The 22,822-nt window shown below is 52.4% G+C and overlaps 2 protein-coding genes across 2 annotated transcripts; one reads left to right on the top strand and one right to left on the bottom strand.

The window, feature by feature from the left end:
- Positions 1–3,827: 3,827 nt before the first annotated feature.
- Positions 3,828–5,374, top strand: MGAT2 (alpha-1,6-mannosyl-glycoprotein 2-beta-N-acetylglucosaminyltransferase). Its single transcript, XM_009472756.2, has one exon. It carries the CDS (start codon positions 3,913–3,915, stop codon positions 5,245–5,247), a length of 1,335 nt encoding a protein of 444 aa, XP_009471031.2. The 5' UTR covers positions 3,828–3,912; the 3' UTR covers positions 5,248–5,374.
- A 1,926-nt stretch (positions 5,375–7,300) lies between these two features.
- On the bottom strand, positions 7,301–22,458 carry DNAAF2 (dynein axonemal assembly factor 2). Its single transcript, XM_087746910.1, has 3 exons — positions 20,419–22,458; positions 10,123–10,269; positions 7,301–8,498 (listed from the first exon to the last, which is right to left on the bottom strand). The coding sequence occupies exons 1-3, from the start codon at positions 22,456–22,458 to the stop codon at positions 7,926–7,928; spliced, it is 2,760 nt and encodes a 919-aa protein (XP_087603036.1). The 3' UTR covers positions 7,301–7,925.
- Between the last annotated feature and the right edge of the window lie 364 nt (positions 22,459–22,822).

The following is a 22,822-nucleotide window of genomic DNA, read 5'->3' as shown; positions in this document are numbered from 1 at the left end:
GAAGAGGAGTGCAACCTCTCTTGGCTTGAAAGGGAGGCTGTGAACTGTGGGAAAGGGCTTTTTGCATGGGAGTATTTTGCTGCCAGCTCTGCACGTACTGCTGGGTTTTTTTAATCCCACGTGTGTACACTGGGCTGCTGTTATCTCTGAAGCGAATGTCATCCCCAAAACTGACTTGGCTTCCCTTAATCCTCTGAAACTACAGCGTCAAGGAGGGCGGTAGGGTGCTGGAGCCCTGTTCTGCAGAGGTTCTTCCCCAGCCATCGCTGTGTTGGTACCACAGCTCCTTCTGGCAACGCAGCGCTGTCCCCAGCATGCTGCGATCCTGCCGTCTCCACCGCGGTCAAATGTGCAGAGGAGCTGTCTAAGCTCCCTGCTTTCCCACCCTCCAACAAAAGATGAAGGGAAGTCCCGTGCAGCCGAGCAGAGGGGTTGGAGGGTCTACAACATCCCCAAGTTCCTTTGGGAGTCTGTTCCAGCCGACTTAATATTCTCAGCGTCTTGCAATCCCCACAAACAAGCTCTGTCCGTGCTGCAAAGCGTTTGTCGCAGTAGAGTGACGTTCTCCGATGGCAGCTTCATCCCAGAGGCAGCAAGGTGCTTGGGATGAGTGAGCTGGGGTTTGTCTTGCTGGCGGCAGAAGGATGAGCAGCCGGGGCAGCGGCATTCCCGGGGCGGCTGCTGCAGCGCTCCGTGCCTGCGCCCTGCCGAGCCGGCGCTGCCTGCCGTCAGCCAGCCAGGAGGTGGCGAAGGAGCCAAGAGCCAGAGCCGTTCTTCAGTTAGGTAAAGCCAAAGCAGAAATTGCTCCTTTCAGGAGCATCTTTTCCAGCGGTTTTCCTTGCCTGCCGGCAGGACAACAACTGTGGTGCCCTTAGATCTCCTTCAGCTCGCTTCTCATCGGCGCGCTGGGCTCGCCTGGGGAAAAGGCCAACCAGCGGCGTGGATGCCGGTGTTGACCGCAAAAGACAGGCACAGTTCTGTTGTCTGATATCACAAGCACGGGAGTATGTGTGACCCAGCTGCTGTGTCTAGGGCTGTCCGTAGAGACAATGGGACTGGGCAAAAATTGTTCTCCTAAGAAACTGTTCTACCCCGTTTATTGTACTTGTGGGGAACGCTGTAGGGCCGGTTATGTGGTGTTTCCTATTCGTAGCAACGCGATCTGATTGAATCAGACCGACCTCGTTGCAGAGACCAGCCTCTCTTTTAAGGAGTATTCTTTTTTTAATGCCTCCCTTGAAAACCACCAGTTGTGCCTGGGTGATGAGGAGAAACTTGCTGAGTTACGCAAAGCTCAGCTGTGGTCAGAAAAAGTCAAGCTGTGAAACCGTCATTAAAAACGTGTCCTAAACGCAGAAGCATCGCTCCGGTCCCCCCTGCTAATGCCGTGCCCAAGAAGTTTGGTGTTTGCCTCGGATGTTGCAGGGCCGAGTACTACGGGGCTTAGTCTCATCGGATTAAAGCAACCGATGGCTCTTGCCCAGAATCTGAGGACACTGCCTAATGTGAGACGCTTTTAAATGCAATGGAAACCTGCGCTTACCCGTCTCACCTGGGGGGAAAAGCCTCGATGGCGGATCTCGATTTGGTACTCCTGAACACTGCTGCAAGCTGGGCTAGCGGCAGACTGGATCATTCTCTAATTGGCCCGATTGTGCTGTGCTGATGCCACTTTGCATTATCCGAGGGCTTTGTGATCTTTAACGTGTTTATCCCTGCGCTGCCTGTGTGACAGGGAAACCGTTACCCCAACCGGACGGCGTTTCCGTTGCTGGAGTTGTACCCGCGGCTGGGCAAGGTGTTACATCTGGCTCGGCTGCCTTCTTGGGGCAAGAAATACTTAAAGTTATGGAAGCGAGTATTGATGTTAACCCAGACTGAAAAAACAACCCCGTGTCGGCACCACCCTGCGCAGGAGGAGGGGGTGGCAGCAGCCTCCTGAAAACGGCGGGTTAGTGCTACACAGGATGAGGCGCAGCGGGGACCCTCGTGAACGCAGCAAAACCCAGGGCAGCACTGCGGGCAGGCGGAGACGGTCAGAAATTGCTGCTAGATACGGCTGGGGCGCGCCGGCACTGCCCTTCGCTCTGCCGCCGTGGCCTGCCGGGAACCCGCGCAGGGGCTGCCAGCCGCCGCCATCCCCAGCCTCGGCTCGGGGACGGCTGTCGCGTTTGCCAGGCTTTTGGAAGCAAAACTGGCGCCGTTTCTGTGAGCGCAAAGTGGAGCCGCGGGGGGCAGAGCTCTCCTCCTCCTGCGGGTCCCCGGGACCCGCATGGGTGACGGTATCTGACCCTCCGCAGATGCCACGCCGTGGCACACGGCACAGAACCATCACCAAATTTCAGAGCTGGCCCGTGCCCACCGAGGAGAGGGGCTGGGACACAAAGTACGGAATTAACAAGGGTAATTCTTGCAATTATTTGTAATTGTAGAATTATTTTATTATAGGTTATTCTTGGCATTTTGGAATTATTGTCTTCTAATTCTAGAATGACTGTCATCTTATATTCTTGTAATTCTAGAATTATGTATTATTCTTATGGTTGTAGAATTATTTTATTATGTATTATTCCTGCAGTTCTGGAATTATTTCCTTACTTCCTTCTGGCAATTCTAGAATGACTTGTATTCTTGCGATTCAAGAGTGATTTTTACATGTATTACTCTTGCAATTCTAGAATTATTTTCTTGTATTCTTGCAATTCTAGAATTATTTTCTTCTGTGTTATTCTTGCAAATCTAGAATGAACTTAGTTTTACACTTCTAGAATTTAACTGATTCTTGCAATCCTTGAATTAATTTGTGCTTGCCATTCTAGAGTGAGCGTCTTATTCTTGCAATTCCAAAATGATTTGATCTTATTCTTTCCAATCAAAATGGTTTTGTCTTATTCTTGCACTCCTAGAATTCTTCTCTTACCTTAGTCTTGCAATTCTAGGATGACTTATGCATTATTCTTGCAAATCTGGAATTATTTTACCTTACGTATTATTCTTGCCAACCTATTTTATCTTGTTCTTGCAAATCTGGAATTATTTTACCTTACGTATTATTCTTGCCAACCTATTTTATCTTGTTCTTGCAAATCTGGAATTATTTTACCTTACGTATTATTCTTGCCAACCTATTTTATCTTGTTCTTGCAAATCTGGAATTATTTTACCTTACGTATTATTCTTGCCAACCTATTTTATCTTGTTCTTGCAAATCTGGAATTATTTTACCTTACGTATTATTCTTGCCAACCTATTTTATCTTGTTCTTGCAAATCTGGAATTATTTTACCTTACGTATTATTCTTGCCAACCTATTTTATCTTGTTCTTGCAAATCTGGAATTATTTTACCTTACGTATTATTCTTGCCAACCTATTTTATCTTGTTCTTGCAATTCTAGAAATTATTTCATCTTACTCTTGGATTTTTCTCCTCACACCCTTCCCCTTCCAGAGCCATTTACCCCCACCTACGAGGCCCCCCCCCCCCCCCCCCAGCCCCATCTCGGCCCCCCACCTCTCCCGACACCCACTTCCACGCTTTGCCTAATTACTACCCCCCAATTACCGCTGACCAATCACCGTAGAGCGGTCCTCGGCGGGGAGAGAGGCCGGGGCCGGGAGGCGGGCGAGGCTGCGGGACGGGCTCGGAGAGCCCGTCCCGCAGCCTCGCCCGCCTCCCGGCTGAGGTAATGGCGGCCGCCTCCTTCCCCACCGCCGGAAACGAGGTTGAGTGACGGCTCCGCCGTCCAATCAAACGACGGCGGCGGTGTCACCGGCGCCCTATGGCGTGCGGTGACGTGGGCGCGCGGGGCGGTGGCAGCGCGCGCGCGCTGCCTGCGGGAGCAGCGGCGGCGGCGGCGGCGGCGGCGGCGGGAGGGCGGCGGGTGAACGGCGGCCGCCGCCGCCGGGAAGGATGCGGCTGCGGATCTACAAGCGGAAGGTGTTGCTGCTGGCGCTGGCGCTGGCCGTCTGCGCGCTGGCGCTGTGGGGGAGCGGTGGCGGCGGCGGGCGGAGGCGGCAGCAGCAGCAGCAGCAGCAGCAGCAGCGGGGCGGTACCGGTACCACCGGGGAGCCGCCGCGGGTCAGCGAACCGCCGCCGCGCCGCTCCGCAGTTAACGCCTCGGCCGTAGCTCCGGTACCGCCGGTGCTTACCGAGAACGGGACGCTGAGTTATCGCTCCCTCGTTTACCGGTTGAACTTCGATCAACCGGTGCGGAACGCCGGGCGCTTCCCGGCGCGGGCCGCCGCCGACGTGGTGCTGGTGGTGCAGGTGCACGATCGAGCCGAGCACCTGCGGTTGCTGCTGGAGTCGCTGCGGCGGGCGGCGGGCGTGGAGAACGTGCTGCTGGTCCTGAGCCACGACCTGTGGGCCGAGGAGCTCAACCGGCTGGCGGCACGCGTGGACTTCTGCCCCGTCCTGCAGATCTTCTTCCCCTTCAGCATCCAGCTCTACCCCCGCGAGTTCCCCGGCCACGACCCCCGTGACTGCCCCCGCAACGTGGGCAAGGCGGCGGCCCTGCGCCTGGGCTGCATCAACGCCGAGTACCCCGACTCCTTCGGGCACTACCGCGAAGCTCGCTTCTCCCAGACCAAGCACCACTGGTGGTGGAAGCTGCACTTCGTCTGGGAGCGGGTGCGGGCGCTGCGGGAGCACGCCGGGCCCGTCCTCTTCCTGGAGGAGGACCACTACCTGGCGCCCGACTTCTACCACGTCCTCAAAAAGCTCTGGGCCCTGCGCGAGCGGGAGTGCCCCGAGTGCCAGATCGTCTCCCTGGGCACCTACAGCCCCATCCGCGGCGGCTTCGCCGGCCGCGCCGACAAGGTGGAGATGAAGACGTGGAAGTCCACCGAGCACAACATGGGCATGGCCTTCAGCAGAGACACCTACCAGAAGCTCATCGAGTGCACGGACGCCTTCTGCACCTACGATGACTACAACTGGGACTGGACTCTGCAGCACTTGACTGTCTCTTGTCTTCCAAAGTTCTGGAAAGTGCTGGTTCCTGAAATCCCCAGGATTTTTCACACGGGGGACTGTGGCATGCACCACAAGAAATCCTGCAGACCGTCCACCCAGAGTGCCAAAATTGACTCTCTCTTGAACAGCAACCAACAGTACCTGTTTCCCGAAGCGATGAGTGTCAGTAAAAGGTACTCCATGGCACCCCTTTCCCCTCATGTGAAAAACGGAGGGTGGGGAGATATTAGGGACCACGAACTCTGTAAAAGTTACCGCAGACTTCAGTGAGGATCGTTCCCGCAGCCTTTTTCTTTTTGAGTTGTTCCATACTGTCTTTTACAGGCACACACGTGTATAAAAAGCATTTATGAGTTGGTTTCTGCTTTAATATGAATAAACATTCTTGTAAAAGGTGTCCCAAAATAGTAATCTTTCATGTTTGGCAACCATGTTTTGGAAACGGGTTACTTGCTGCCGCCGGGCTGCTTGGAGCAGCGTCGCAGCCCCGACGCAAAAAGTGACGGCTGCTGTGTTTACTGGGAGGAGGAAAACACTTGTGTTTAAGTGCATCTTTTCTGGTGCCGACAGCGCTCTGGTGGGGGGTTTTTTCCCCCCATCGGGCAGAGCAGTGGCGCCTGCGGTGCCGCGCTGGGGGTGGTGAGGAGCGAGCGAGGGGACGGAGCCCTCCTGAGCTCTGGCCCCCATGGGAGCCGGGCTTCGCACACCCCCTCCGCCGGCGGTACTGGCACCTCCCGCCGGCGGTACCGGCACCTCCCGCCAGCTGTCCCGCCCGGGGTCGCCTTGTACCCGATACCTGCGTCCTCGTTTGGTCGCGATGTGCTGATGAACTATATGAAGGAAAAAAAACAAAACCATTGTTTTTACTACAATGTAGATAAATATACGATTTTTTTAGTTCTGCCGAAATAAAATTCAGTTGTTTTGTAATGCCAGAGAAGTTCTTGATTCTCACAAAAGGATGATGTCATCTTGTGTTACTAGAAAGAAAGTCGGGACCGGGGCAGGGGGGTGTCTTGTCTTTAATCCAGAGGGCTGAACGCATGCCATCACCCGTTCTAGTAGTGCGCAGTTAACTTCATTAATTTTTTAATGATACTCACTAATTGAGGCAGAATAGAGTAACAAATGCGTGGCACGACACCTCTTTTGTTTGGATCACAAAAAAGTTCGCTTTCAAATCAGTCAGCTGTGTAAAGCGACCAGTAAAAAATACTGCTGCGTAATGGAAACGCGCTGAACTGGAGCCGAAAGCCGTGAATGGGAGAGGGGAGCCGTTCCTTAACGTCGCCGGCTCCCTCGCCGCTGTAAGCCCAGCGGTGCGGCTGCTCTCGTGGCACTCCGCTTTGAAGCACGACGGGCAGCAGTAGTCCATAAGCAGCTTTTTGTAGACGGGAGAAGTACGTTAGAGAAAAACCCGCTGCGCTAAGGTGACAGGTGTGTAATATTTAGAGGTAGATTTTTACACCGAGAGATCCGGAGAGAAAAAAGAAGCTTCATTTTTTTAATTAGAGAAAATGGGGTTGGTGCTCTCAGGGCTCTGGCGACAACAGTTACTTCTGAATGGAAGGGCACGTAGCAAAGCTTTCCTTTTACCACCATTTGTCACCTACTTTATGGGTTGTGACTATATCGGTTAAACGTTCATTTGAGAGCGAGCCAAGTTGTGTGAAATACCGTAAGCAGTATGCAGATGTTTATTCTGACCGCGATAAGATGCTCTTTTTTCCCCAGGGGTAAGTTAACTGCCACGCTTTCGTACCAGCTTTGGTACTTGCTCCATTTTCATGGTTTCACAAAGCCGGAGCTGATGCTGAAAAAGCCGCGCCTGTGCCTCAGCCCCTCCCGCGCGGAGCCGGGCGGCTGCGGGACAGAGCCGGTCGGGGTTAAGCTTAGCCCAACAAACCGCCTGCGCTCCGCTAGCCGGGCGGGCACTGCGCTGGCCCAGCGGGCAGGGCAGGGGCTTTCGGCAGCCCTGCCTTCCGCTGAGCTTAGGGAAGCAAGGCTGACGCCACGAACCCCCCGCAAACGCTCACGTCTAACGCAGGAGTAACTCCAGAGCAGCTGCGAAAGAAGTCCAATTAAACTTTCTTCTAAAGCACGTTTGTGTCTTGTACAACTCAAAAGAAAACAGAAGTTATTTCAGAAGCAGTGAGAAAGGGAACTGAAAGTTTGCTATTAGATGTGCTCTTTTGGTTATCGCACTTTAGAGAGACGAACCAGCAAACAGCACGCCGAAGCTCGTGGGGAACGGTTTTTGAAAAGTAAATCTAATCCGGATAAAGTGAATCCATTTTACAAACTGTAAACACTTAGTAGCAGATGCGCAACGAGAGAGGATGTTTTTATTGTGCAGTTGAATCTGTTCGGTTGACAGACTAGGGTATGTTTGGATGCTGTGTTCCGAAGTGAGGTACTAGGACGGAATACACGGTATAAACGTTGATTATTTCTAGGAGACTAATTAGAACTGCTCCGTGTAATTAGAAATTTCATTTGATTGCTGAAAATCAGTGCGAGTCTAATCCTGCAGTTCTCACAAAATGAAAGGTTTGAAAAATGATGAATACTGCTCATTTCTAGGTGGACTAAACACAGCAAGTCCCAAGCGAGCCATTAGCAGGAGGATATATGCAAATACCCCCTGTAATGTAGCAAGAGACTCCGAAAGTTATGGAAACAATACAGTTGCCTTTTCTTCCATTAGCTCAGATTCACCTTCAACTGCATCTTTCTTGTAAGCAAAACTCCTTGAGCCCGTAACGTGATTACAAAACTCAGACCTGTTAACTTCAAAAATTATTAACAACGTAAATATTCTAAGTTGAAGTGTAAACAGAACAGTTTTGGTAGGAACCTGCGTTTGCTCTTAGCCCTGAAGTCCTAAACCAGCACATGGAAGTCGCAGTAAGCATCAAACAACAGAAGGAAAACCTAAAATAATTAAACTAGTCCAATTCATACAGCAAAGAATTCTGAAACACGACCGGGCAGCGCGTTACGTGATCCCTAACGATCTCCACGCTCCCATCCTGCGCGTTCACTTCTTGGAGGACTGGGGAGACTGGTCTGCTGTCGGAGCTGCGCCGGCTCCCCTGCGCCGACCCTGCGGGCCCAGCCGCTCCATCCCCTTCCCCGCTCGCCTGCCCCCCCGGCAGCCGGCCTGCCTGTTTTTCAGAGTCTGCGGCCACGGCCGTTTCGCCTACTGCGACAGCACTTTCTAAATCTGGTTCCTGTCTCCTAGATTCGCCAGGAATCGCTGAACTGGTGTCAGAAGGTTCGTGCTGCAGACAATGGTGTGAACTACAGCCTACTTTTCCTATTGTTTCAGCTGTTGCAAAAGATGTGGAAGTTTTGCTGGTTTCTGTAGCGCGTTCGTCTTCAGCTGTGCCAGCTGCGGTACAGCTCGTTTCTGCCTTTGTTTGGGGGTAGTCGCCGTTGGTCTTTTCAGCGAGATCTCCTCCTGAGCTGCTAAGCATTTGTTCCTTTCCATCGCGTTCAGAATGGACTGCTTCCTGCGGCTGTCGAGAAAAACAAATGAATTGTTTTATAGTTGAAACGGACTGGGCACGCAAAACTGCTGTAGAGACAGGCCAAGGCACCTGTTTCTCTAAAGTCTGCTTCCAGAAAGCCAAGTCAGCGCGGTGCTGAGGTTCTCCTGATCCTGTACCGCGGGTGGGAATGAGCGGCAGGGAGGCCGCTGGCCTCCCGAGGGTTTCCTCCGCAGGAGGAAATGCTGCTGGGCCGCGGCCGCGGCCTCCCTCGCCCTCGGCAGCGGGGAAGACCACACCCCGGCTGTTGTTTGCTACAACTCAGGGGCCGCGAAATCAGCCAGGGGATCTAAATTCTTACTGCAGGAAGCGTGTTTGAACCTTGCAATTAGGGAAATTACCGTCCTGTCATATGCGAAAGGCATAACTGATGGGTGAGCTGTCTTTCCCAATTGGCCGAAGTGAATTAATCCAGGAATTGCTGTGGTTTGCCTCAGGAGAGCGAGAACGGTGAGACCCGGTGCTGTCTAAATAGCAGTTACCCAATCTCACCATTAGCTATTCACTGCTTTAGCAAAAACCGGCTGGTAACTCGTATGTCCCGATCCATGGACAGCCAGGATCAGGCGGGCATCTGCCCAGGAGCAGCTGGATTCCTGGATTCAAAGACCGAGTCGCTCCCTCATGCACCCAGCCCTCTCTGACCCGCAAACACTGCTCACTCCAGCAAGAAACCAAAGGAACACTACTAAGTCCTTCTCGGCACTGGATGACTCTCCCACATGAATGTCATTTAAGGTGTCTTAGCTCCCCTTTCTCAGGTACCAGAACATCAACATTTGCTCTCCAACAACCTGAATTTTAAATGTTTACATTTTTAAATTAAAGTATTCGAACACTTGGACTGAATAAAGATAATGAGACCCAATTCTTCACAAGCAAAATCCTAAAGGTTTTCTCTACCTGTGTGACAAAGCAGTGGCCGTGACCAAGCACCCTCTGTCCATAGTAAGGAGCCCTGTCCGATTCCCACTCCCTGCAGCCAGGTTCTCCCTGCCTCTCCACTCCCTCCTGAGCCCAGTCCCTCCAGGTAAACTCACTCCTGGACCGAACACCTGGAAAGGTGTCTGTGCAAAAGATGGCATGCTTTAACCGTGGGCTCCAGTACGTGAACCCAAACTTTCGGGTATTTGAAGGATGTGGATTATTCACTTTTTTATTCTGATGACATCTGTCGTGATTTGTTTGCAGCACGCTGTCATCAGCTCTGACCTGAAAGCACTCGGGGTCCCTCAGAACGAGGGATACTAGGCAGTTACTTAGTCATTTTTTTCTTTTAATGCCAGTGAGAGATTTAGCGTGTGCGCGCCATGCTGTATTCCTGCAAGGAGAAAGCACTATCTTTAACGACTGTATCACAGTTCTCCATCTTCCCAATGAAATATAGGAGGTTTCAATCCCTTGGTCACATCAAATGGCACCAACGTGAAGCTATGTTTCTAAAAAACTGACATTTATACTCGCAAATGCACCCTACTCCACGGTTTTCTCCGTTATATCAAGACAAAACGGAACAAAGGTGTTTCGGTCAGATTTGATATGCTCTTGCTGAAGTAGGTGAATCAGTCAGCAATACTGGCAGAGAGAACCTTACCTTCAACCTGATTTGAATTCTGTCCTCAGTAACATCAAGCACTTCAATTAATGGCTGACTTTCCGGCGCTGATTGGGAGCAAAAGGAAGGGCATAAAACAGTGCCTAGCAATCCATCAACGTTTTCTTCACTGACAAACAATCTTTCCTAAAGAAAAGAAAGAGCAGGTTATATTCTTTTCATACTGTACTTCAGCGGTATCGGAGCAAGAAACTCGCTCCAAACAAAGCCAGGACACCAATTCACAACACCAGTTTCAGAGCACGCTCGCGTCTCGACAGAGAAATTCTAAGTCGGACATTCAGAAGTAACGAGGTGAAATGAACTGAAGACCAGTGCTTAGCTCATTTCGATTTAAAGTACAGATCTGCATCATACACAAAGATAAAAGACACGTTTTCTTTCATTCATGCGTGACTAACATATAGATTTAGACTGCCTCCGAGGAATGATTTGCACCAACGTTGTTCCACCATCCTCCCCTGTCTTCACATCAGGGAGGTGTTACGCTTTTATGGATTTGTTTCAGCGTCTTACTTTAGGAAAATGGAGGCGCCCCCTTGGGCTGTCACTGCGGGATCTTTGAACCCTCAGGCATCAAGATCAGGCCTTCTAAAGCAAGGGCTAGGAAGCACGCATGGCTCTATCCGTTCCTCATCCGTCCAGGCAGGCTTCTCAGATCCCCATTTAGGCAAGCGCAAACACCAGTTGGAAGAAACGGAGAGGCATCCACAGTTAAAGACAACAGCCTGGGACATGTTTTGAGGCTGTTAATACGCAGCTCACAAACAACGTGAAACGCGTTGCTACAGGTTTAAAGATGTAAATCAGTTACGGGTAATGAAAGGTCCTAAAATACATCCTGGAGGGGCTGTTTCATAAGGACGGCAGAGCTTTCCCTGTGCTCATATCCTTCCTAAATCATCTGCTGTGGGCCGCGGGTAAGGACAGACGTTGGCACGATGAAAACGGTCTAACCGAGAGGACTGTTCTCACGTTCTGCGAATTACCTTCCCTGCTTAACAATGAACTGTTTAATTGGAAATCGCAGGGAGAAGTTGCAAACCTTCTACTTTAAGTCGTACTTTTAAATTTCTCAGTCCAGTTCTACCCTCTTGTCACCCCAATGGAAGTTCAATTCAATTATCACTGACATCTTGCTGACTGAGAAGCAAAAAGGCAGTTCTGCACTTTTTTGGCCCCCCGTGGATGTAGCCTTATGCACAGCCAGATGCTGCGCTGTGTCTAAGGTACAAAATTTAACCGTCATCTGAAACAAAAAAAAGTCTGTATGGGAAAAATGAAACAGTGTAGTCTTTTTTCACTATTTAAATTAGAAATCACAATACAGAAAGTCATAACGTACCTATTGCTGGTTTTCAAAACCAGAGGACTGAATTCATTTTCTATCCGGAAAGATTACAATCCAGGCAAAGGTCCAACATCAGCTGCCAAGACAGTTTGTGGAAAGATTGAACTCCAGCACGGTCGCCCTGACAGAAAACCCTCGAGTAACATACCTACTTCTCGCATTTTTGTATATAAAGCCTCAAGTACTTATTCCCTCGCGTGGCATCCTTTCTTGCCTGCCAGAGAGGGACCCTGCCAGTGCTTTAGGCTTGCAGAAATATTCTGCGGAGTTCAAGAGAAGGCGTCAGAGTAAAGAAACAAGGCAGGGAGTACAGACACAAAATCTGTGCAGCACCGAAACTCCCACAAGCTCATGAACTGGATCCCTGGCAAGGCCTTGGGCAGCACAGGGGATGGATTTCCACCTCCGCAAGTATCGCTTTGCCCACGCATCACAGACAGAACGGCTCAACTTCCCTTCCGCGGGGTTTTCGGCGCGCTGCCGAGCGCGGCGGCGCTTCGGCCCATCCTGCTATCCTGCCTCCGCTTCGAAGGGAAGCGCAGCAAAGCACCCTCGCTCCGCACGACGACCCTCCTCAGCCAGCTGAGAAGCCTAAGTCACCTGCCAGTAATTCCCCTTTGGCTGGCACCTCCACTCCTTCGCACTCCACGTTTTCATTTTAAGAGCAAGAACATTTTCCTAAAAGCTGGAGACTTGCAATTTGGGTGAGGATTGAGGCAAAAAAAGAAGGGGAAAAAAAAAAAGAAGGGGAAAAAAGAAGGGGGAAAAAAAAAAGAAGGGGGGGGGAAAAAAAGAAGGGGGGAAAAAAAAAAGAAGGGGGGAAAAAAAAGAAGGGGGAAAAAAAAAGAAGGGGGGAAAAAAAAAGAAGGGGGGAAAAAAAGAAGGGGGGAAAAAAAGAAGGGGGGAAAAGGGGGGAAAAAAGAAGGAAAAAACAGAAAAGAAGGAAAAAACAGAAAAGAAGGAAAAAACAGAAAAGAAGGAAAAAACAGAAAAGAAGGAAAAAACAGAAAAGAAGGAAAAAACAGAAGGAAAAAAAGAAGGAAAAAAAGGAGAAAAAAAGAAGAAGGAAAAAAAAAAAAAGAGGCCACTGTTTGTTACTATTATTTTTCCTCCACAATAACTGCTAAAAGATCTCAACACCACGCTTGGAAAAAGAACCACCACGGATCTGGGGGCTCAGCAATCTTCCTTCGGTTCTCTCTCCTGGACTACTGTGACTGTGAGCAAGTCTCTTTGCCTCCATTTTTCCTATATAAAATGAGGAAAAACATTTTTTTCCCCCTCTGAACCTGCATTTCTTCTGTCTAGCTAGAGCATAAGACTTCTGCGAAAGGACTCTTACTGTGCATTTGTGCTCTTAACAAAGTTGGTGCCTGACCCTGCTCGTGTCCATGAGCAGCGTAACAATAAGAAGAAATCACAGGTACAGGAATTGGGAGAGGAGATGCTTGAGAAGCCAACAGGTAATGAAAAGTTTTCTGTTAGGTCTAAATATTGCAAATCGCATCCTTAGATCGCTTTGTCTGAAGCAACTTTAACCACAGGGTCACTTGCAGATACTGCAGAGCCGCTGCCTCCGAAGTCAGCACCACGGTGAGACCGCGGCAGCGGCAAAGGGCGCGTTCTGCGGCGGGGCTCAGCACCCGCCGTCCCACGGAACGCAGGGACGGCTTCACGGAGGTATTTCTGAAATAGCAGGAGACGGTTTACACACCCCAAAGCAGAGATACGACGAATAAAAACCGGGAGGACCCTTAGGAGAGAACGTGAGGTCGGGAGAGCTCCGTACAGAAATGGCCTCCCCAGGGCAGGGGGGCGAGTGCCCGCGCTGCGCCTCAGCCACGGCCGCGGGAAGAGAGGGACAGCCGTTCATCCGCAACGCAAAGACGACTTTGCACTTTGGCGACAAACCCCATAAACCTTTCTGAAGGTTTTTTCCCCTGATTAAAAGCAAAATAGTTTATTTTCGTCGCAGAAAATACTCTTAAAAAAGAAAAACTGAACGGAAGGTTTATTGATCAGTACTTTACAGGAGGATAAAAAGTAACTGCTTGTGACGACGTTCCTATCATTTTGACTAATTACTATAAACCAATTTGACCAGGTTTCATACCAGCTCGACACCGTATTCCCAGAGCACTACACTTACATTTCAAGTCAGTATTTAAAGCTTTATCAGAGGGCTACCCAGCAGCCTGCCATAAATCACGGTACCTCGTGCTGTACGCGCAAGCAATGCTGTTTGTTAGCAATATAGCGATTAGCATTAGCCTGTTCAGACAGCCGGCGACTGTAATTCAGACTTTGCATTCACGGCGAGTATATGCTGAGGCATTTGTATTACTGCAGATGTTATCGAAGCACAGACCTTGGCAAAAAGTGATTCAGGAATTTATTTTAAAGCCTGTTTGCTCTGGCTTGGAAGAGCAGCAAAGGACAACCATCTGCAGATGATTTCAATGACCCTGTAATATAATTCTTCAGTTTAAACAGTTTATTTTCTGATATTTATGATACTCTCTTAGCAACTTAGAATTAAATTTGTTTTTCCCTGCACATACTGTCATCCGCTGTTTGGTACACATTCAGTTTTCCCTGTGACTAAACTGAGACCAAATTAACATAAACGTTAGCAGGAATGACTTTGGTTTCTAGAACACTTCATCATTCGAAACCGTCCTCGTACCGCACAGCGCTGACAGCGCATAGCGGCAGCAACGCCGGCAGACCCAGCGCCGAGCCGGTGCCCCCACGGCTGCCCTTCGCACTCACACAGTTTGTCCTGCATTGCTTTATCCAAACTCGGAGCCAGTTACCATCCACAGCTACCTCCCACACAGGCTGCAACAGTTTTAAAAGCACGACAGATTTCAGGCTTGAATTATTTGCCTGTCTTCTGCAAGGAGAGGCTGATGCCAATATGAAAAGGGACTTGGATCTAGGGATCTCCTGGCCTCTGGGTTCATAGGGTCCCACTGCAAACCAGCTCAGCAGGAGAACGTCAAGCTCAACGTTTTGGCGAACCAAAGTACCTGTACTGGGGGTGAAAACTTTTATAAGGTATTCATGACTGCAAAGATTAAACAGCTCAAAAGAAGCTTTCATGAGCTTAATCAGTAGGTTAATAATGTTTCCCGACATAACTGTTTTGTGTAAGTACGTTGTTCCCGTAATGCATCTACCAATTAAAGGCTATTCAGAAATTTGTTTGTTTTACAGCAGAGGCAAACTAATTATGTTTCTTAATGTAGTTTGGGAAAGAGATTACTTTGAAAAAAACCAAACAATAAGTTTGTTCTGTTCTCCTTTTCTGTCCTCCTCTGACCTCCCAAAAAACCTGCCAAGAGTCCTGAAACACTGAGCACAGAATTACCTGAACCAAAGATAAACTGCTGTAGGATTAAGCACAACAGTCCTAGTTTCTAGCATCATCTTCTAAGGAGTGACCCCTACCTATTATATTAACTCTTTATAATAGCTTGGAAGTTGAAAATTATAACCCTGACTTTCAAAGAAAGCATGTAACACAACTCAGAATAGGTTGGAACTACGGGCAAAGCCTAGCCACAGCAGCACAGCTAGCCGGATGGCCCAGCCAGCTGAGACCCAGCGCCTCGGTTTGGACTCGGGAGCAGACCCAGCGCCCCTTCAGCTCGCCGGTACAGATCTCTCCCTGAAAGGTGGCGCAGGCTTAAAACATCCATGTATCATGTACTTCCCAACGCAGCTCTCGAGGTTTCATGCCTGCTTGACTCTCAAACCAAGACATACATTTACCCACAAAAGCCCTAATTCTGAGATGAGCGTGAGGACAGCCCGAGGACGGCCCCAGGCAGCAGGCCCACGGCAGCACGCCCACGGCCGCGCACCCAGCCCACGGCCTCTTCCGCATGCTCCCAGTGCCGGGAGCAACACAGTGCCGCCTGCAGCCGCGCACAGATGACTTCTTTTCCAGGGAAGCCGTGGCCTCTCGGCAGCCCCACGGCCTCTCGGCAGCCCCGCGGCCTCTCGGCAGCCCCGCGCCCGGCGCACGCCCAGCGTGGCTGGAGAGCACAGGATCGGTCTGGGCACAACAGACCTGACAGCGCATACAGGACAGACAGCGTGCTCAATGAGATAACGAGAGGATTAATTACAAAGACAGACAGTCCCTCTGTTGTAAAGACAACCAGAAATAATATTGCTCCCGTGGAGGTTTTTTGTGTAAACAGGTCGCCGCGGTGTTTGCCTTGGGGAGCTGCCCCGCAGCGTACCTGTTGCCAACGCAGAAGTCCAGGGGTTAGAAACAGCATGTGACAGTCGGTGCGTGCGGCGAGCAGAGGTCACAGGGCTTCAGCGTTATTTACCAGCTGCTTTCTGAAGGGAAAAGCAACAAGAGCTTCAAAAGGATCTCCCGCAGAAGGTGCTGGTGGCTGTGCCAAGCAGAAAAATCACACGTCTTTTTTTATGCTCGGTAACACACCCGCCTAAAACATTCTCCATCAAGGCATCAACGCTCACACAGAAGTTAAACAAAGCTTTCGTATCGCTATGCAATTCCCTTTTAGATGCCTATGTTAAGTAATCCTCACAAACAGCGTAACTCATGCTTAGTTCAAACCACAAACTAATCAGGAATGTTTAGTATAATATTTTTCATACTGTAAGTATTAAAAACACATAATCTCAATGCACAGTAAGCCAGAGGAAACACTGCTCCCTGCTGCTCCCTGGAGCCCCGGGGGGGGTTACGTGAGTTAAATCTTAATATTCGCCCTACCAGAACATGGGCTTTTGTTGTAAAAGGGATGGGCTGACTGCAGCGATCCCTCCCAGCAAGGGGGGGCCCAGGAGAGCGAGCACACGTCCTCTGAACGTCGTCATCCCACTCCACTGAGCAGGGCAGGACAGGCGGGCGTCAGCACGAAAGGGAATTAGTACTTTAACCAGTCTTTTTCTAATCACTTGAAAATGAGCACACATGACCCCAGAACTGCAGGCAGAATTATCTACCAAACGGTTCACATGCTAGTATAGCTGAGCCTCCAAGTCTCAGTAGTTCAGATACACCCACCAGAAAACTGGTTTTTATTTCTGTTAAGAATTGAGCATCTAACCGCAGGAGACCAAACATTAAAAGAGAGCACTTTACGAAGGCACGATTTCATCAACTGCCCAGCTCCAACTCTGCCGTAAACCAGGACATTCTGGGACATGTTGTTCTCGGAAACCTTGCCTGGCAGGCTTACAAATTTTATTAACGGTTATTTAACTCTCAACCATTCTTTTTCATCATTACTCTCCGGGCTCTGTTGTCTTAAAATGAAGGGGGAACTCGCCAGTGCAGGAGTTTCCTAGGCCTGAGCTGCCAGGATTTAAACAAATGGAAGTGAGAAATGTGGAAGGCATGAGTGGATGAGCTGCGATAAGGAGCGACGGCGGGAGTGCAGCCCACGGCCGGTCCGTCGGGGCAAAGAGCAGATGGTGAAGGCAACTTCCTCAGGTCATGGGTCTCTGTTCCCCTGGAAAAACAGGGCCTGGAGCGAGCCCTGCGGAAGGATCAGGGCTGTGTGGTCTCTGGTACAGTGGTTGAACACAAGGCCAGAGACAAAAGATAACTTCTAAACCCCTGAAATACGTGACCCTGGTCCACGAAGTCCAAAGTTACAGGATCTTTATTTCCATAGGATTTCTGCTCACCATAACAAGCGTGTGGATGTTATGGTTTAGCCGAGGAGTGAAACCACTCTGAGAGAAAGAGAAGCAATGGCTGCAACCGCTGATAAGAAGTCAGGGCTCGGAGTCAGCAGAGAGCTGACTATTGTGTGGGAAAGCCGTAAAACCAAAGCAACATCAAGAGCTACCAAGCGAAGGAATACTTGCAATGAGACAGTTGGAGTCCGGAGAGGACCACTGCACTGTAAAGACTTGCTCAAAATAAGCACTCGCTGGGGTGGCAATTCAGACTGCTCAGCATCTATGGGAACTGAGCTCTGAACGTATCGTGTTTCAGCAGAGGGGTTCAAACGTATCCGACTACAAAAGGAAAACCAGTCCTTGAAACTGTTTCAAGAACGGTGTCCTAAGGACAAGCTCAACTCGTTCTTCTACCAATCTCTGTATCAGGCCAATTTCCAACACGAAAAGAGCCCAGTGCGGTAACGGGAACATCACAAGCACGCAAGGCAGGGCTGTGCAATCACCGGCACCGGTACCGTACGGGTTGATCTGGGCAGAGCACACAAGCAATCAAACGAGGCTGCCGACGAGATGCATTCTGCTTACGCAGCGAACAATTATCGTAACACATTTTCCTGGCTGCTTGGCAAGGTAACGGGAGACAATTACGCAGCCAGCCTAACAGGGCACCCTAACAGCCACCGGGGCGGGAGCCGTCGCCGAGGCGGGCAGATCTCTCAAGTAACAAACCCAGCGAGGAACCTGTTCCCTCCAACAACACAGAAACCCTTGAAGAAGCAACTTCCCAGAAGACAGCGGAGTAGGAATTTCATATCTGTAAAAAACCACGGGCCTCTTCGTTCAGCGTACGCTATCCTCCGGCAATGCTACGGTGGGAGACGAGATTACAAACGGGGAGGTGCAGGATAAAACCCCTGCTCGCCTAGGCCGCCGAAAGCTCCCTGAAGTGATTAACAGGGCGCCGCTGCTGCGTGCGTTCCTCAAACACTCTTCTATGACCGCTGTAACTCCTTGTAGATCTCGGTGCAAGAGCAGTAGCTGATTTATAGAAAGAGATTCAAAGCAGAAAAACACCAGAGACGGCAGCAGACAAACTGAAGAAATCACCCTAAGTAGAAGAGAAGCTACCACGAGCAAATAGTTAATGGACAGAAGACAGCAGATAACAGTAGCTCTAATTAAATATTAATTTTTCTCACTTCACTCAGTGAATGCAGCTATCAGCGCTGGCACAGGCACTTTTGGGAAATAACACAGTTAAAAAAAAGCAAACAGAACAAATGACTTCAGACTATTTCAGCTGCTTCAGTTTGCAGGCCCGGTATCCAAAAGGACCCCAGAAGAAATCAATCTTTTTTAGCCTGCTACATGAATGAATGGCTGGGAGGCCTATGACTGATGCTGAATCGCCTCCTCCATCCAGAACATTTTGCAATATATAATAAATTCAGCGCATTCAAAGATTTTTTTAAACTCGCAAAAATGTAATATTGACCAAAATCCCATTACCGCGTGCCCTTTTAACAACTTTCAATCAAAAGATGTTCCCCCAATCATAATAACAAACGCACACACCAAACACTTTCGATCATTACGGAGATCAAAGCATGCAGAAACGTCCATCAGTCACAGGACTAAAGAGACACTGCAGCAGAAATTCCTGTTCCCTAATTGAATTTTCAGCTCTATCCCCACACAGAGTCACCGAAAGTTGCTGTTTTCCCTTAAAACCTGCCTTCAGGCCTGCACACCACCAAACAACACACCAGCGCACGGACACGCACCACGGCGCGCGATGAAAGAGATGGATACTCAGACTATCTGAAAAAGCGGATAAAATGCCTGTAGTTCCTACCCCGTGCCTTCTGTACCCACACAGAAAACGGGCTGTAGTTTGTACGATGGCTTATTTGACACCGCGTCGGCACCCAGGGCTGGATCACACCCATTAACAGCAGTGCCGAATGGTTCCCGGCCCCACTTGCACAGACTTGCAGGCTCCTGATCCGGTAAAAGTGAAGGAAACGCGCTGCAAACAGTTCAGCGTAGGCGGTTCTCGATCAATTCATCGCCTTCGATACTTACCCGAAATGATCAGCTCCTCCTTTAGAGGAGCTGCTGTTACAGAAAAGGTACGCAGCCTGCTAAACGGTAAATAAAACGCGACGGTTCAGCTGCACATACACTAATCGGATAAATATCTCTCAGAATCCTGCAGTATTTTCTCACTGTAGGGACGGAGCGATTAAGACACTCCAAGCCACCATCCCAGTGGATGTACTTTAAGCCTGCCCGTGTTCTGGACTTGCACTCCTGTGGTACGTGATCCAAACTGCAAAGGATTTTATTGTTCTAAGATAAAGATGAACTCAAAATCACGCGGCCGAAAGGTTACACAAGAATTGTGCAGCCTTAATCCCTGCTCATAAGTTGTCTGAAACTCTGAGCTTACAGAAGAACGTAGTTCTCCACAAAACGTGTGTGAGTGCTTCTGGTCAGCAAAAGTGCTGGGATCCCTTTGCGGGGACACTGCCAGGTCTCAGCGGGCACGCCAACCTCCTCCCGCCACAGGGAGCATCGCTGCTGAACAACCCATAAAACAATAAAACATCTCCACTAGGATCAGATTCAGACTGGTAAGAAGAGAAGATGAAGAGCTAGCCCAGCAAAACGGCAATCGACAGCAGCTCCCAGCTGCCCTGGGTGAGCTAACGGGCGTCCTGCGGCTGTACGCAGGAGCTCTCTCAAATACAGACCCAGGTACACGCCACGCACACACCTGCATTTTGTGACGCTGTATGCACGTGTGCGCGTCTGGTGTATTACAAACGTCTCCTTTCTTCACGTGAATAGGCCGCGTGAGCAATTTACATGGCCTTAAAGGCTAAGGACATAGGACAGGCTCCATTGTCACTCATCATGAGAATTTCCCTTAGAAAAAATCAGCGCGGGAGGCAGAACTCATTTCAATCCCAAGGATGAAGATGTCAGCTCCATGACGTGACCTTCATACTGCTCGTACAAGACCAGCACTAATTAGGTCGTTCCACTTACATCCGGTAACAGCTCTCTGAGGGAAGCGGTTTCCGTCGCTACCAACTTCTTCTGAACTCAGACCGATAACCTAACAGCTCCCCGAGACATCATTCATAAACGAATCCAGCCAGCAGGAGTCACACACCACAGCGAAGCGGGGGCGCTCTGGGGAGCGTGACGCACCAACCCTGCCGTTCTGAAGCCGTTACCTGCAGAGCGGAGGCGTCAAGGCCGAAGCAGAACTTCTCCCAGGGCCCGCTGCTGCCGGGGGCCTTGGCGAGCCCGATGGCAGCGTTGTGGGCAGACACGCTAACGCTGGTCTCGGGGGACGCCAGCCTGTTTGCGGGAGAAAACTGTAAGAAGAGGGCATAGGTGCCCGTGGCACTGGAGAAGCGGAGGCTGTAGTGGTGCGTGCCCACGTCCCCGCTCAGGCTCTGGGGCCGGATGCCGGGCACGGGCAGGAGCAGGGTGAGGGAGGCCTCGTCCTGCCGGCACTGGAAGGGAGGGCACAGGGCGGCCTCGGGGCTGCCGGAGCCCCGGGGAGGAGCCATCCCGCCGGGGCCGCTCTCTGCCGCCGGGCCCCCGGGAGGGCACGGAGGGGCGTCCCCGCCGAGGCCGCTGGGCGCGGGGGGAGCGGCGGCGGGGCGCTCGGGGGGCTCCCCGGCGCCACGCGTGCTGCGGGCCGCGCCGCCGGGGCCCGGGGCAGCAGCAGCCCCGCCGCCCGCCTCAGCCGCCGGCGGCTCGCCCAGCCCCTCCGCTCCGGGCTCGGCCTCCTCCGGCCGCCCCCCGCCCGGAGCCGGCGGTTCCTGCGGGCCGGGCCGCGGCACCACGGGCAGCGTGACCAGGAGCTGCCGCCGGGCCTTGTTGAAGGCGGCCCGCCCGCCGCTCTCCTCCACGTCGTAGGGGAGGCGGAGGCGCAGGCGGTAGGCGGGACGCTGCGAGTCGAGGCGCAGCTCCCGGCCGCGGATCTCCAACGCGGCCTGGGCGGCGGAGCGCAGCAGCGGCAGCTCCACCGTCACCACCAGCTCCCGCGGCACCGGGCTGGGCGCCGAGTCGCGGCAGCACCGGTAGTCCTGCAGGTCCACGTAGGAGCGGTGGCGGATGCTCCAGCGCGGCGTGGTGGGGCCGGCGGGCGGGGCCGGCGGCGGGGCGGCGGCGGGCGGGAAGGGGAAGGGCGGCAGCGGGGAGGCGGCGGGCGGCGGCGGCGGGGCGCCGCCGGGCAGCGGGGTGCGGATGACGGGGGCCTGCGGGAGGCCCTTGTACTTGGTGCCGCGGAGGACGGCGGCGTTGGCCCGGTCGAGCTGGACGGCGCAGTGGCGCTCCACGGCCTCCAGCGCCGTGTCGCTGAGCAGGCGGCGGAAGCGGGCGCTGCGGGCGGCCAGGCGGAGAGCCGCCGGGTGGAAAACCACGTCGTAGATCAAGCGGCGGCGGCCGCCGCGGCCCAGCTCCTCCCGGCCCGGCGCCAGGCTGTAGGGCAGGGCCCAGCGCTGGCCGCCGGGCTCGGGGCGGGCCTGCGGCGCCCCGACGTGCGGGTTGCTGCAGACGTTGAGGTAGCAGCGGCGGGAGCCGGCCTGGCTGGTGCGGAGCACGTAGCCCGCCGCGGGGTGGACGAAGCGCACTTCCACGCCGCGTTCCCGTTCCAGGGCCGCCACCTCCTCCTCGTACAACCGCCGCTGCTCCGGGTCGGCCAGCTCCGCCGCGTACTCGGCGAACAGCGCTCGGAACTGCTCGTCGCGGAAGGCCCGCCGGAGCCGCTCCGCCTCCTCGGCGCTGAGCTCCAGCTCCTCCGGCCGCCCCGCGCCCGCCATGGCCGCGGCCCGGCCGCTCTCGTTGCTGTGGAGACGCCAAACAAGATGGCGGCCGCGGCCCGGCCGGGCCCGTTGCCGTGGGGATGGTAAACAAGATGGCGCCGCCGGGCCCGTTGCTATGGAGACGCCAAACAAGATGGCGGCCACCATCCTCCCGGTCTTCCCCAGAGCCCGAGTCCTTTCCGCTTCTGGGCCCGCCGTCCCGGCCTCACCGAGCCCCCCACACCCCGATGGCCCCCCAGGGCCCCTACCCCGCCGTCCTCCCCTGCTCCTGGCGATGGCAGCGCGGCGGGAAGGGCTCTGTGAAACAAAACAGCTGGTGCCGGTGCCGAGGGGCCCGGCCTGCTCCACACCTGGGCCGGGCACCGCGGGGTAGCACCACTCCGCTCCCCCGGTCTCGATGCCCGCGAGTGGCTGCAGCAGGTTTTCCCTTGGTTTCATCAAAAAGGGAGCGGTTTGGGTGCTCGGGCAGCTCCCCGCTGTAAGCAAACCAACTGCTGATGCAGTAGTCGGTGCCGCCGGGCCTGGGCTCTTTCCCACCTTCCTGGGGCTCCTTCACCAAGATGTCCTCCTCCCGCCGAAGTTTCGAAGGACCGTGTCCTCGCTCCCCTCGCCTCCCCTCACCCTGCCTGCGTGCCGCCGTCCGCTAACAGATTATACACTGCCATCGGTAAATAGCACCGCATCGTCTCCCCTCGACCCTTCCTGTCCACAGAGAAAACCCTAGCCCACGTTGCCAGCATCCCCCCTAGATAACTGGATAAATTCTCCCCATCTTTTAACTCCTTTTTAAAAAAGACGGATG

The sequence above is a fragment of the Nipponia nippon genome, unplaced genomic scaffold (assembly GCF_047370975.1).
Source record: "Nipponia nippon isolate SJK-2023a ecotype South Korea unplaced genomic scaffold, ASM4737097v1 scaffold_11, whole genome shotgun sequence".
NCBI lineage: Eukaryota > Metazoa > Chordata > Aves > Pelecaniformes > Threskiornithidae > Nipponia > Nipponia nippon.
This window is presented reverse-complemented; position numbering and strand designations above follow the sequence as displayed.